Source organism: Cryptomeria japonica, chromosome 7, assembly GCF_030272615.1.
Source record: "Cryptomeria japonica chromosome 7, Sugi_1.0, whole genome shotgun sequence".
NCBI classification, from domain to species: domain Eukaryota; kingdom Viridiplantae; phylum Streptophyta; class Pinopsida; order Cupressales; family Cupressaceae; genus Cryptomeria; species Cryptomeria japonica.
Genome location: NC_081411.1, coordinates 337,728,194 through 337,743,216, shown reverse-complemented (window position 1 = coordinate 337,743,216; position 15,023 = coordinate 337,728,194). Strand labels below are relative to the sequence as shown.

General features: G+C 37.1%; 1 protein-coding gene across 1 annotated transcript; it reads right to left on the bottom strand.

Annotated features, from left to right (window-relative positions):
• Positions 1 to 300: 300 nt before the first annotated feature.
• On the bottom strand, positions 301 to 1,263 carry LOC131053178 (isoflavone 7-O-glucosyltransferase 1). Its single transcript, XM_057987798.2, has one exon. It carries the CDS (start codon positions 1,261 to 1,263, stop codon positions 301 to 303), a length of 963 nt encoding a protein of 320 aa, XP_057843781.2.
• Positions 1,264 to 15,023: the final 13,760 nt, after the last annotated feature.

The following is a 15,023-nucleotide window of genomic DNA, read 5'->3' as shown; positions in this document are numbered from 1 at the left end:
CATCAAGCTAATAGCTAGAGCCTTAAGCACCAACATCTTAAAAAATAAGACAACCTTCTTATATACCATTGATCATATGAGGTCCATGAAATCTGAAGGCCAATAGACGTTAAGACCTTCGAAAATAGAACACTCCACCCATGGTGGCTTAGAAAGGGGCTACCATAATCCCAACCATATGAAGAAAGATTAATTATTAAAATAAACCATAATCCCAACCATATGAAGAAAGATTAATTATTAAAATAAACCATGAAGGAACTAAAGTGTGAAATAAAGAAGAGACTGACTAAAATATTTTCACTTATTATCATCCAAGCCAAGGCTGAGGATGTAAGATACAAAAGCTTTGACGCTTAACTTGCTGGATGCTTCATTAATGGATTCCTTAATTTGGAGTGCGCGTTGACGCATATCTTTACCAATTTCCGCTGTCATGGCTATCGTCACTGTGTTTTCCACAACATCACTACTAGGAATGGCGTCATATCCCTCGCAGATCTGCAATCCAAACCCCAACTGCTCAATTAACAATCTGGCGTTAGCAAATTGATCGAACGCCATGGGCCAGACCACCATTGGCACTCCAGCGCTGATACTCTCTAATGTCGAATTCCATCCACAGTGACTCATAAAAAATGCAGTTGAAGGATGGGACAGAATTAGGCGCTGAGGCACCCACCCGTGGATTACCATTCCTCTGTCTCTCGTTGCTTCGATGAAACCCTCTGGAAGAAAATCGCAGGAATTAACGTGGCCTCCAACGGGATCCTTAATCGTCCAAATGAAGGGCTGATTACTGGCTGCGATGCCCTTGGCGAGGGCTTTCATTTGGTCCTCTGAAAGAAAAGCTTGAGATCCAAATGAGATATAAAAGACGGACTTTTCCTTTTGTGTGTCCAGCCAACGGATGCACTCTGATTCATTTTCGACCCCAAATTGGGGTTTGTGAAGAGGGCAAGCTATACCCCAGACGGGCTTACCTGTGGATTCCTCTAAATATTTCACGTACTCTGATTCGAGCGCGTCAAAAGTATTGACAAGCGTTGCAGCGCAGCTTCCTTTGGCCAAGCCATAAGCCTGCTGAAGCACGGGAAGCACAGGGTAAGGTGAATACAACAGCTCGCTTCTAAGCATGTGAGGCAGCTCTGAACGCCTCAGATTCACATTGATACAGCGATCCCGGATCTCTATGATTTGGCGGTCGCTTATTATTTCCGATACCGGATTTGTAAAGAGGAATTGCAGAAGAGAAGCCGCCATTGCCCCTGTTGTTTGGAACACCACTCGCGGAATCCCGAATTTGGAAGCCGATTGTTCTGTCCAGGGTAAGAAAACGTCGCTTATGATGCAGGCGGGCTTCCCTGAGGTTTCTGTCATGACCTGCAAAAGCCAGTCTTCAAATGGTTGGGAAAGCTTGTGCGAAGACACAAATAGCAACTGAGCCTCGATGTAGGAAAGAACGTCGGTGCTTTCGCAGCCAGGGGGGAGACGGGGATGAGCGGGAAAGAGAGAGGAACAATACAAATGGAGGATCCAAGCATCTGAGATTGCAGTTTGGGGGCAGATGCAGTGGTGGTGATAAAGCTGACGGCGAGGCCTTGGGAGGTAAGCATCTTAGCCAGGGTGAGGAAGGGAATGAAATGGCCCTGCGCCATGTAAGGGAACATCACTACGTGTTTACTTTCTGCCATTGCAATATGCTCTCATTCGCCGAAGAGATGTCTTCTCTCAAATCCCTAACCTTAGGTGCCCCAAATCAGATTTTTCTTGGTGTTCTCTGCCGGCCTGCAATGGCCGCTTTATATGACCAGATTCTCTATACTGATGTGATGATTTTTTGGCGTTTTCAGTTTGGCCAGTGATGTTTGCGCATCACAAAAGTCATTTTTTTTTTATATTAAACATTAAATCTCAAATTATGCCGATTCTAGGACCCGTTGACAATAAAAGATGTTGTCCTTTCTGTGGACAATGGAATCTATCAAAGTATTTTCGTTGGTTCTGATCTAGAGTTTAAGAAGCCTCCAGCTGGATACATGATTTCTTTTAAGGCTTTTCCACCTAACTATTTCAATGGGATATGTTGTTGCTAGACAATTCGTTGTCTCTTCCATTTAAATTTGTTCAAATTTTATATATTTTTAATGAGGAAGTTTTTTTTCAAATGATAGAAATTCAATTTTCTTTTATAATGGTTGTATTTATGTTTATTTTTCTTTATATATTAGAGTTATGATTTGTTATAATGTATTTATGCAAATTTATTTGTAAGTTCACAAAGCTGTTTAGAAATAAATCAAAGTTGTCGTCTATTGTTTGGGCATCCAATAATCAAACCATTTATGGAGATCTTTAGATGTACAATTTTCATAAAGCAATTTTTATATAGTCTAAAGTTGCACATAAAGACCCAAAGTCTTAAGAACCTCGATTATAATCTTAAAATGATATGCAATAATCTCTCACACTTCCCTTGATTGCTCTACAAATCATCAATGATGAATAAATAAATAAAAATATTGAATGGAAAAGTCAATGTTAATTGAAGAAAGACAAAGACATAAAGGTAGCATTACCTTATGAAGGGACCATAGTCGTGCCTACCCATCACTAGAAAATGAGCCCCTAACTTGGGTCCAACAACACAGATCCTACACGTTGCACCCAATTACAACTTATTCCTAGAGCATTGGATAGATACAACACAATTTATTAGAGGCATTTATTTTGTAGTTGTGTTACCATTTTGATTTAGATAAAATATGATATTTATATTTGTTAACCATTTAATTTTGTGGTTATATGAAATGAAAGAGGATACATCTTATGCAGATAATAACAGTTAGATAAACAATGGTTAAATTTCTCAACTATTTGATAATTTGGACATCCAATTCTACGTCTCTATGGTTCAAACTCAATCCACTTGCATTTCTAATTCAAGGAATGGCTATCCAACCCCTAAAATGCACCAAACATCTATTATAATGTATTTATAATGTATAAAGGATAATGATTCATTGGTGCATTCTTTGGGTTGGATAACCATTTCCTTTAACTCATATGTGCTAGTAGTTGTTTTTGATTTCCATGCACAAAGTGTTGGAAACCAACGGTTACTTTTCTTATTTACTTTTCAAATTGAAGCAACTCTTTAATATTTTCTATGCACAACATGATGTTTGGTGTCCAGGTATATGAAGACTATGTAGTTTGATTAGATGGCTATTGCAGTCCTCTACTTCTCTAATTTTGATAAATATTAAAAGATTGAATTTTAATGTGACCTATTTCACCATTCTTACAACATTACCAATCATAAGAATTCTAATTGAGATATGCAAATTCATTTCAAAATACATGTTTTTTCCTTTAAATATATAATGTATAAATTGAAATATTTTCAAAGACTACAACAAAATAGAGATTGCGTTGATTTGAAAAAGTAAAAAACTCAAAGAAATTAAACAAGATTATGTGAAAAATATTCCCTTTTACAACATATTTTAAATTCTATCATAACATTCCTTTTAAAGGATAGTCATATATTAAGGAATGGATTCTCTCTGAAGAAGTGTGCATCTCACTTGTTACAAGAAGCTTAATATTATTTAAATTTTGGAATTATAAGAGTTCGACTAACATGAATAATTGCTTTGATAACTCAGTTGGTTAGAGCACCCATTTAGTAAGTGGGAGGTCTTGAGTTTAACTCGCAATCAGAGTAGATAAAAGCCAAACTTAATTTTTTTTCACCTGCGATTTCATATTTATTTCTACGTTATCTTATCTGTTAAAGTAGGGGAAGAGCAACAGTCACCATCATAGATAACTTAGCGCACCCATAGATCCTAAACGGTACATCGAATTTTTATTTTTATTTTTAGTTGTCTTTGTATGTGACTTAACTGCTTATAGCTATTGATCAGGCTTCTAGGTAGTAACGATGCACCCTATGTAATCAGTTATGCGCATGAAGGTCAAAAAGTACACATTTCAAAGTGTCGCCCGATACCTAACTAAAGATGTTCCAGTAACCTTCCACTCAAAATTGCCAGTACTTGTGGACAAATGTCCCAATAGGTTTGCACAAATGGGCCAATTATGAACAAAAAATTACAAAAAAAAGATTGGTTATTGGTACAAAACAAATTTATTAATGGTGTTTTCACTATGATGACTATTGGGGGTTCAATATTGGAACTATGTTAGCTATTGGTGCTCTTCCCCTAGCTATCATGGTTAATAGGTTTTTATATCGGCACAAATAATTTTTTGTAAGGAAAGTAGAAATCAAGCCAATTATCTGAATGAAAGGTATTCGTATTTAAACAAAAATAAACAATGAGAGAATTTGTTTGGATTTTTCATTCAAATATTGATTATTGATAATTTGATTTTTATATGAAAGAATAACAAGTTCATTTGATTAAAGAAATCAAATTTCTGATTGGAACCACTCAAACTCAATTTATGCATGTGTCAAGAAATATCTTTTGAGGAACTCAGTAAATATTAATTATATGAAGACGATGACTATGGTGATCAGTTATATTATAAATATTATTGGGCTAATATTGTTGGCTATGATTTTATTTTATTTTATATCATTAGATAACCTAGTGACTGAATCCAGTGAACCAACCACACCTTGCCCCATTCTTACTGTTTACCAAGTTTTAGGGTATAGAGAGGATGAGTTAGGGCAAGAATACCTCGATGGATGACTGAGCAAGCTTAAACAAGCCTAGTAATATAATTATGGTGAGAGGTAGTTTGAAACTTAAATTCTTGTTTGACAATAATCTCATACTTTACAACATTATATCATGACAAATTGTTGTTACTACCATACCTTGTATTAGGGTATAAATAAATTTATTGTGGATGGTGTAGAGTTGGTTTAAGGTCTCCTATAGAAGGAACATGTTGAATAGTTCAAATGAAAAGCACTTGAGGAATAGTGATAGAATTAATTCAAATATATAATTCTTGGGCTATGTATTAAAGAAAATAGTTTTTGATCTTCTTATAACAATATTGTTGGCTAGTATTATAATTATGGTGAGAGGTAATTGGAAACGTAAATTCATGTTTGACAATAATCTCATACCTTACAACCTTATATCATGACAAATTATTGTTATTACCATACCTTGTATTAGGGTATTAATGAATTTATTGTGGATAACATAGAGTTGATTTAAGGTCTCCTATAGAAGGAACATGTTGGATGGTTCAGATGAAAAGTAATTGGGGACTAACGATACCATTAATTCAAATATATCATTCTTAGGTTATGTATTAAAGAAAATAGTTTTTGATCTTCTTATAACATATCTATGAGGAGATTGTTACCTTCTTGAATAATGTAACACTATGTCTACCATAATTCCAGAGTGGTTGAATTAAGTCGTTATCATAAGAATTATGCCAATCGGGTGTTCTCTATTTCAAGATAAACAAGTTGTTTAAAGGGGGGAGATTCATGATTACTACATATAACCAAATATTTTATATATAATTATTAGTCTTTGACAATAATATCATATTATTAATGGACAAACTCTTAAAAATATTGGTAATATGTATTTACCTTATCATCCTAGTTGCATGTCATAGCCAACATCAAGTTAAGTGAACTAGAGAACAAATATTATTGCATATTTATTTAATTCAAGTTAACAAAATAGAGGCCAAGTGGAACTACATTTAGATTTCGAGTAGCAATCCAATAGCCCTTGACTTGAGTTAAAAATTGTTTATACCACTATTTGGTACTAAATTATGAGTTATGCCCATTCAGTTTAAAGATCTTGTATCTATATTGTGGTGGTGTCCATTTTCTTGTTGGATGAATGATGCTAGATATTGACATGGGTTTGTGATGTTTTTGCACCTTATGTACTTTGAATAATGTGAACATAATATATGAAATCTCTTAATGTTGATCAATAAGGTTGTATTTAGAATAAATCACAAGTATGATCATAATCTAACCCATGAACTAGAGTAGAATATGGAGTCGCACAATAGGAAAAATAAAATCAAAAGGTTAAGAATATTACTATTATAAATATTATCAAGCATATATACTTATATGATGATCTAGAGGATATAGTGTTGCACAAGCCCCTTGATAGTTAATTGAAAGTGGCCTAAGATGCTCAATAGGATTAATATAAGTGCTTGAGGTCAAAGTCGAGATTTGGAATATCCTTATTGGAAGTACCTCGATATGGGTTTATCATATCAAAATCTTAGTTAAATATTATCCTAGACCTATATTTAAGCATTATAAATGAGGGTAATCATTAATGAGAGTATGAGTTTTGGGAACTTATGTTTAGGTCTGTTGAGATACCATGTGAGTATAACTACGTTTGACTTCAATCCCATTTAGAAGTGGGTATGTAGGAAAGCCTTGGACAAAGGACGCCCTTGTGACCTCAATTTTATAGGGGGTGTTTTAAGGGGAGGATAACTCCTAGGTTTGGGGCTATTCCTAATTGAATTGGCCTTCCCTCTTCAATAGGCTTCTGTGTAGGAGAAAAAGTGACACTAAGCAAACATGCCCTAATCTCACTTTTAACCACACACTTGTGGAATACGAAAGAGCCTAGAGGTATCACACAATTGGCTACTTCTTTTTGTGGAAGAGAGAGCCACAGGCTACCTATTAGGATTTCTATTCCTTTGTTGTAATTGAAAGATAAAATAATGCAAGCTCAATCCCTAACCCCAAAGTGCAAGTATGAACTAATAACAAGATCGCAGAATTGAACTTAAACAATGGAAAGCTGTAAACACAAGGAGAAGACAAGAATGTAAATGCGTACTCGGGGTCAAAATTTGAGTGAAAATGTTCGGGACGAGGGCGCGGGCGCCACTGTCCTGATTCTGCTCCTGAAACTGCTCTGGAAACTATTGTTTTGCACTCTGGAAAAGCTGTCAAAAATGCTGAAAATGTTGTCTGTCAGGAGGACCAGGGCGCCCAGCGCCCCTGTCCCAGGGACCAGGGCACCTAGTGCCCCTGTCCTGGCAGGACCAGGGCGCCCCACGCCCCTATCCTGGTCTTTTGCTCTGCAATTTGGTGTGGAGTGCTATCTTGACCTGCTTTTCCCGGATCTGTCACCTGCGACGTCGTCTGAGTCCCGAAACCTGCACTTATATCTAAAAAGGGTATGGGCGGCTATATAGGGTTTTGCCTTAGTCAAACCCCCGCTTCTGTGATTTCCACCTCCACGAATAGCCAAGTTGTATTGTAAAATGTATTGTGTGTGCAGACCTAGTGTGTGTGCAAGGTCCTTAAATGCAAGAAAGCAAACTAGAGCAACCTAGAAAGTAAACCCTAATTGCTTGTAAATGATAATGTAAATGCTCTAAATCAAGATGCAAAGTGATCTAAAGCATGAATAAAGGATATATTGAAGCTTATGCAAAGACATGAAAACAACATGAAATCATACCCAACCCTTAAGGGAGGAGTACAAGCCAATCTTCAGTCGGTAATCTCCTATTGTTCTTCAATGTCTCCCAAGCCCTAAATGAATGAAATTGATGAATGCTTGATGGATGGATGTTAAATGTTATTGAAGTCTTCAAAGATCTGCTCTTTCGCTGCATAGAAGGTCCTCGAAAGCCAAAATTCGGATCCTTTCAAATGAAGAAAGAGAGCTCTTATATATGAAACCCTAGGTCTTAATTTCAACTTTTGGCCGACCTAGAGATTGAATATCCCGCCAATTTCTTGGGGTTAAGCTTTATTTTATGATTGGATCGCGCTCCTAAAATTTCGGGAAAAATGTCCGGGACCATGTGCACTCCGGGCGCCATGGTCCTTTCCGGGCGCCATGGTCCTGACAACTTTTCACCAAATTTTCAGGGCCGTCGGATATGATGATTTTAGAGAGAATCCCGAAGTTACAGCTGATTTCGAGATGTTTTGACCCCCGAAATCAAGCCCCCAAGTTCAAAATAGGACCTAATTAGGGTTTTTGATTAAATGATGTATTGGAAGAATAAAATGAAAGGGGCACACTTTAATGAAAGGGCCCAACTTTATGATGTGGGAGATGATGAAATAGAACCTTAGACCTAATTAATTTGACTAATTAAGTGCTAAAGGGGAAATGCAATGCAAGATGCAAAATGCGCCAAGGCGGGTGCTAAACTAGGTGTGAAATTGTACCACCCTAGCAAGTGCGTACAATTTACGACGCTACATTTAGCCCCCACTTTAGCGGTCATATGAACACTACGTGCATATGCAAGCTAAAGTACAGAAAAGTAAACATTATTTGAAAAAGGATATATCCATAAGTCTGTCGAACGAAGCCCCCAGCGGCATCTGCAGTACACAGTTAGGAACCGCATCCTACAAAACACACGTGTTAGATCACAAAATCACCTAATGCTTACTAAGGAAGGTGATGAAAATTCGAGGGTAGCTATATGCCCCCTCCTGTTTCGGCTTGCTAATTTTAGTGAGTTGAAACAGGGTATCATGTTTACCACTTCGAATTGTTAAAGAATATTGATGACAAATGCTCACAAGAAGATTTGATATGAGATCAAAAATTAATGGAGAATCATTTGGTAAGAAATAGGACTAAATCTCAATTCCAAAACAACAAAGAGTGTAAGGATTTGAGAGTTCTCTAACACAAGATGAAGGATGCAAATGGAAACAAAATGCAAAGAGAAGAAAAGAAAGGAAAAAAGCATGAATACACACATTGGTGATCCATGAGAAGAATAGTGAGAGAGAAAAACACGGACTTCTCGCCCCTAGATCTTGTCCAGGTGATCCATGTGAAAAAGGACATGGAAAACTAGCCCCTAGAGTCTATCTAGGTGATCCATGTAAGGGAGGAGAGTGAGAAAGTCTAGCCTTATGCCGCTAGTTCCACTCAACCTCGTGCATGTGTGTGTAAGGGAGGTTAGAAGCACCTCATAGGAGTCTATGCCCGAGTATGCTACAACTTGTATATGTATAGTACAAAAGCGTGACATCTCGCTCTAAGAGTCTGTGCTCTAGTTCCAAGAATGACCCATTGCTCAAAAAGTATAATTTTTATGTCATAAGAAAAGTAGAACAAGGATACCTACCTTCATCACACAAGAAGATACCCCAAAAATGCAACAATGTCATAGATCCAAGCAAGAGAGTTCTGCACTCCTTAAGCAAGGATAAGATAGTTGAAAAGGGATATCTTGTAGTATGTGTAAAGGAGATCCTTAAAGGAGAAGAGATATTTGTACAAAAGACACCTATCCCTGAGAGAAATTGTCTTAGACAAATATAACATCTTCTAGAATAAGACAAAGAAGAGAATAAGAATGCAATACTTCCATCTTTTGCGAGGTGAAAGTGATTCTTAATGAAGGATGATGCTCTTTTTAACCCAATTGGGAGAGTGAATTCATTATGGATGTATTTTACCAAGTGCAAAAGAGGTCGTAGTCAAGGACTTACACCTCTTGTAAGAGAGAATCCTTTGAACAAACAACAACAAATGCGTACAAGGCATAACATCAAGTAATAAAGTCCACACCATCCACAAAATAGGAAAAAGTGGATCCTTAGATAAAAATAAGGAAAGATCATTGCCTCCCAAGGATAAGGACAATGAGAAGGACTTACACAATCTTCTAGGGAGAGATTTGGACATAAGAAAAAGAAGAGATGTATGAAATCACTCTTGTCCCCATAGGAACAAGAAAATTAGGCTATTATGTTGCTTCAAAAAAAAAAAAAAAATATGATTGCACTTGAAATTGTACCATCATGAATGACAATGAGCCCCCAGTAAATGAGCTACCAATGTCACATAATGATGAGCAACATAATAGCCATTAATGTTATTTAAAGACATGATAGACTAAATGAGGTATTTGAATATGACATGTTAAATGCTCAACTATAAGTGAGATCAAAAACATGTATAAAATGATAAAAATTGAAGAAGAAAAGTCACATGAAATCTTAGAAGAGGGATGAGTGTAATTTATTAGAGCCTTATCCCTAGAGGAAAGGACTTTATGATGAATAGGAGATAAAGATTCATAAGTGGATTTAGAAATTTGAGGGGATTCATAAAGAGATTTGTTCATTGCCAAGATTTCCTTATGAGGGGAATGAGAGTTGATAGAAGTAGAAGATGATTTAGTTGAAGTGAGATCATCATCACTACTAAATATAGCATTTACATTGAGAGATGGTCTTTTAGATGCTTTGGTACGTTTGCAGGGATTATAGCCGAGTCCAAAGGCATAATTGTGAAAATTAGTCTCTAGAGGAACTTTTATCCCTTGTTCATGAGCGCCACAACCATTTCCATGATACCCATGCTTAGCAAAAATGCGAAAACCACGACCATAACGATCAGCCATTTCAGGAAGAGAAGGTGGTTTTTCATAAGACAAAGAATCAAACTCTTCATAATTAGAGGTGTGAGGAGAAGAAGTTTGAGAAGCGGCCACAAAATTATTGCTCGTAGGTTCAGGTAAGATTGATTGATTTTTAGTTTCTTCCCTCTTTTTAACTTTAAACTCTCTAGGAGGAACCCTATACTCACCTACAAAGGTGGGATTAAAGTCAAGAGATCCCCAATCGTTATCTGTGAGAACCTTCTCAAGATCAAAAGCCTTTTTATGCGTATATTCAAGTCGAGAAGGATCTTCTTCAGGAGCTTCAGACTCATCCAAAGAATTTTGATTATTAGAGGGTAAGGATTCATCCATAGGTATCTTGTTCAAAGAGTCATTACTAGAAGAGGAAGGCTTAGATGTTTGCAAACAAGCTTGAAAATTAGTATCACCTATCAAGGTATATGTCTTATTGTTATAAATGAATTTAACTTGTCTATGCAATGTAGAGGGGATAGCTTGCATACCGTGAATCCAAGGTCTCCCTAATAACAAGTTGTATGATAGATTTCCCGACATAACATGGATAGGAGTAGGCAAAGTAACAGGTCCCACTGTGATGGGTAAGGTGATAATACCTAATGAAGACTTAGCCACATTATCAAAGCCTCGAATGGGACGAGAGTCAGACTCAATAAGGGATGTATCCACATTCATCTTATGCAATAGATTAATGCTACACACATTTAGGCCAGAGCCATTATCTACCAGTGTTCGTCTTATAGCAGTGTCATTTATGATAACCACAATCATCAAGGGATCAGATTGATGTTGAATTTCACTAGTAGGCAACTCATCTTGAGTAAACACAATTTGAGCTTTAGGATTCATCATAGAGTTAACCAAAGACACTATATTACTAGATGTATTAGGTGGAGGAACATTCAAATCTTTCAAGGCATCTTGTAACATTCCATGATGAGCGGAAGAAGTTTGGATCAAATCCCAAAGGGATATCTTAGTAGGGGTAGCTTTAAGTTGTTCTATGAGATCATAATCCTTACTAAGCATTTGTGAAATACGAGGAGCTTGAGGAAGAATAGGTTGGGAAGGAGGAAGCGAAGTGGGGATAACTGGAGGAGGATTAGGTTGCGTATTGTTTCTTGTGTTATAGGTATGGGCAACCGCATGATAACTCTCTCTAGTCAGTTGCTTAGCATACTCATAAGTGCTCTTAGTAGAATAACCTCCTTGCACAGTAATAATAGGTTTCTTAGGAGTGCAAAAAGAATCATTAGCATGACCACCTTGAACCACTAAGATAGGCTTATTTAAAGGTTGAGAATTCTGAGAAGGACAAGCACCTTGGACAGTGAAGAGAGGTTTGTTAGGTGTTTCATTCACATGTATCAAATTGATTGAGGATGGTTTAGAGGAATGAACAAAAGTATTGGAAAAATTATTGATAGTCTTCTCTTGCACTAAAATCTTATCACGGATTAGATCAATTTTAGGAGAGAGACAAGGGATAGGCATTGATGTTCTAGTAGGAAGGGTAATACTAGGAAAAGTCATATCATCCTCTATCAAAGGATCTACATGGGGAATAAACTCTCTAGGAGAAGGATCAACATTACTCTCTAAAGTCTCACTTTTGAGAGGGAGATCTTTGAAAGAGATGTTAACCATCTTGCTTTGAACTAGGGTTTCCTTATGAGTAGAACCAAGTTGAGGAGAGGGAGATGCTTTATTTTTAGAGGGAGAATAATTGAGATTCAAGGAAGGGGAGAAACTATCAAGGGAGTTTCCAATCTTGATTTCATCCCCTTTGGCTAGGGGTAGAGAATAATCTATACCTTCTTCTAATGGTTCATCCCAAATAGTGAGGTTGTTGAAAGGAATGTTTGAAGTATTGTCAATTTCGGGAGAGGAGATAACATTGTTTATTAATTCCTCATCCTTAGGAGGGAGAGCATCAATAGATGTGTTAAACTCATCCTCTTTCCTCAAAATATGTTCAATATGATCTTTAGGGGAGAGAGAATTAAGGAAATTGCTTATTATTTCATCTTCTTTCTCTAAGGGATGCTTATGGGTAAGACCAACTTTAGGAGAAGGGTAAGCATTTACCATTAATTCATCATCTCTAGTGGGAATTTTGTTGGAAAAGGAAATGCCATCACTAGGAAATGTAGGAATAATGTCATCTTTTTGCATAGAAGGATCCTCATGAAGGGAGTGTTTTTTAGGGGACACAAAGGCATCAAGGGCATCATTCAACAAAGCATGATCATATCTATTAAAAGGTTTATCTTTTGATTCAAAAGGAGATATCTCTTCATAGAAGGGATAAAAAACAACCATGTTACTAGATTTAGTGGAAGAGCTGATAGGAATGTACCCTTGAGAGGAATCATTCGACTTATCTTTCTCATCACAACGAAATGGCATAGTAACAATGTTTATGAGTTTTTGGTAAAATGAAGGTTTGGTATATTTAGGTTTCAAAAATTCATCTAAAGCTTCATCTAACTCATAATCATCACAAATATGAACATCTTGCAAATAAAAATCTGACATTTTGAAATTGCATAAAATTTTAAACACAAAATGCAAAGAAACACACTTTTTTTTTTTTTTTCTTTTTTTTTTTTCTTTTTAATGAAAATGAAATGAAAACACACTAAATCTAGATCTAGATCTAACAAATGCAATGCAAGAGGAAGCAATGATAGATTCATGTCGGGTTCACCAAAATGTGTAGGAGAAAAAGTGACACTAAGCAAACATACCCTAATCTCACTTTCAACCACACACTTGTGGAATACGAAAGAGCCTAGAGGTATCACACAATTGGCTACTTCTTTTTGTGGAAGAGAGAGCCACAGGCTACCTATTAGGATTTCTATTCCTTTGTTGTAATTGAAAGATAAAATAATGCAAGTTCAATCCCTAACCCTAAAGTGCAAGTATGAACTAATAACAAGATCGCAGAATTGAACTTAAACAATGGAAAGCTGTAAACACAAGGACAAGACAAGAATGTAAATGCGTACTCAGAGTCAAAATCTGAGTGAAAATGTTCGGGACGAGGGCGTGGGCGCCACTGTCCTGATTCTGCTCCTGAAACTGCTCCGGAAACTGTTGTTTTGCACTCTGGAAAAGCTGTCAAAAATGCTGAAAATGCTGTCTGTCAGGAGGACCAGGGCACCCAGCGCCCCTGTCCCAGAGACCAGGGCGCCCCACGCCCCTGTCCTGGCAGGACCAGGGCGCCCCACGCCCCTGTCCTGGTCTTTTGCTCTGCAATTTGGTGTGGAGTGCTATCTTGATCTGCTTTTCCTGGATCTGTCACCTGTGACGTCGTCTGAGTCCCGAAACCTGCACTTATATCTGAAAAGGGTATGGGCAGCTATATAGGGTTTTGCCTTAGTCAAACCCCCGCTTCTTTGATTTCCACCTCCACGAATAGCCAAGTTGTATTGTAAAATGTATTGTGTGTGCAGACCTAGTGTGTGTGCAAGGTCCTTAAATGCAAGAAAGCAAACTAGAGCAACCTAGAAAGTAAACCCTAATTGCTTGTAAATGATAATGTAAATGCTCTAAATCAAGATGCAAAGTGATCTAAAGCATGAATAAAGGATATATTGAAGCTTATGCAAAGACATGAAAACAACATGAAATCATACCCAACCCTTAAGGGAGGAGTACAAGCCAATCTTCAGTCGGTAATCTCCTATTGTTCTTCAATGTCTCCCAAGCCCTAAATGAATGAAATTGATGAATGCTTGATGGATGGATGTTGAATGTTATTGAAGTCTTCAAAGATCTGCTCTTTCGCTGCATAGAAGGTCCTCGAAAGCCAAAATTCGGATCCTTTCAAATGAAGAAAGAGAGCTCTTATATATGAAACCCTAGGTCTTAATTTCAACTTTTGGCCGACCTAGAGATTGAATATCCCACCAATTTCTTGGGGTTAAGCTTTATTTTATGATTGGATCGCGCTCCTAAAATTTTGGGAAAAATGTCCGGGACCATGTGCACTCCGGGCGCCATGGTCCTTTCCGGGCGCCATGGTCCTGACAACTTTTCACCAAATTTTCAGGGCCATCGGATATGATGATTTTAGAGAGAATCCCAAAGTTACAGCTGATTTCGAGATGTTTTGACCCCCGAAATCAAGCCCCCAAGTTCAAAATAGGACCTAATTAGGGTTTTTGATTAAATGATGTATTGGAAGAATAAAATGAAAGGGGCACACTTTAATGAAAGGGCCCAACTTTATGATGTGGGAGATGATGAAATAGAACCTTAGACCTAATTAATTTGACTAATTAAGTGCTAAAGGGGAAATGCAATGCAAGATGCAAAATGCGCCAAGGCGGGTGCTAAACTAGGTGTGAAATTGTACCACCCTAGCAAGTGCGTACAATTTACGACGCTACAGCTTCAATTTGAGGATGAAATGGGTGTTAGATAGTTATGAACATGTTAAGGAATTTTTATAATTTGTATTTAATGAATAATGAGCTTCTAAATATTAAGTTGAATGAAGGGAATGTATATCACTACTTGGTAGTAGGTAGATGTTGAATAGAGGCCATATCATGTTGGTTCTAGGTGATTCTTTTTTAAGTATCATGAAAATTAAC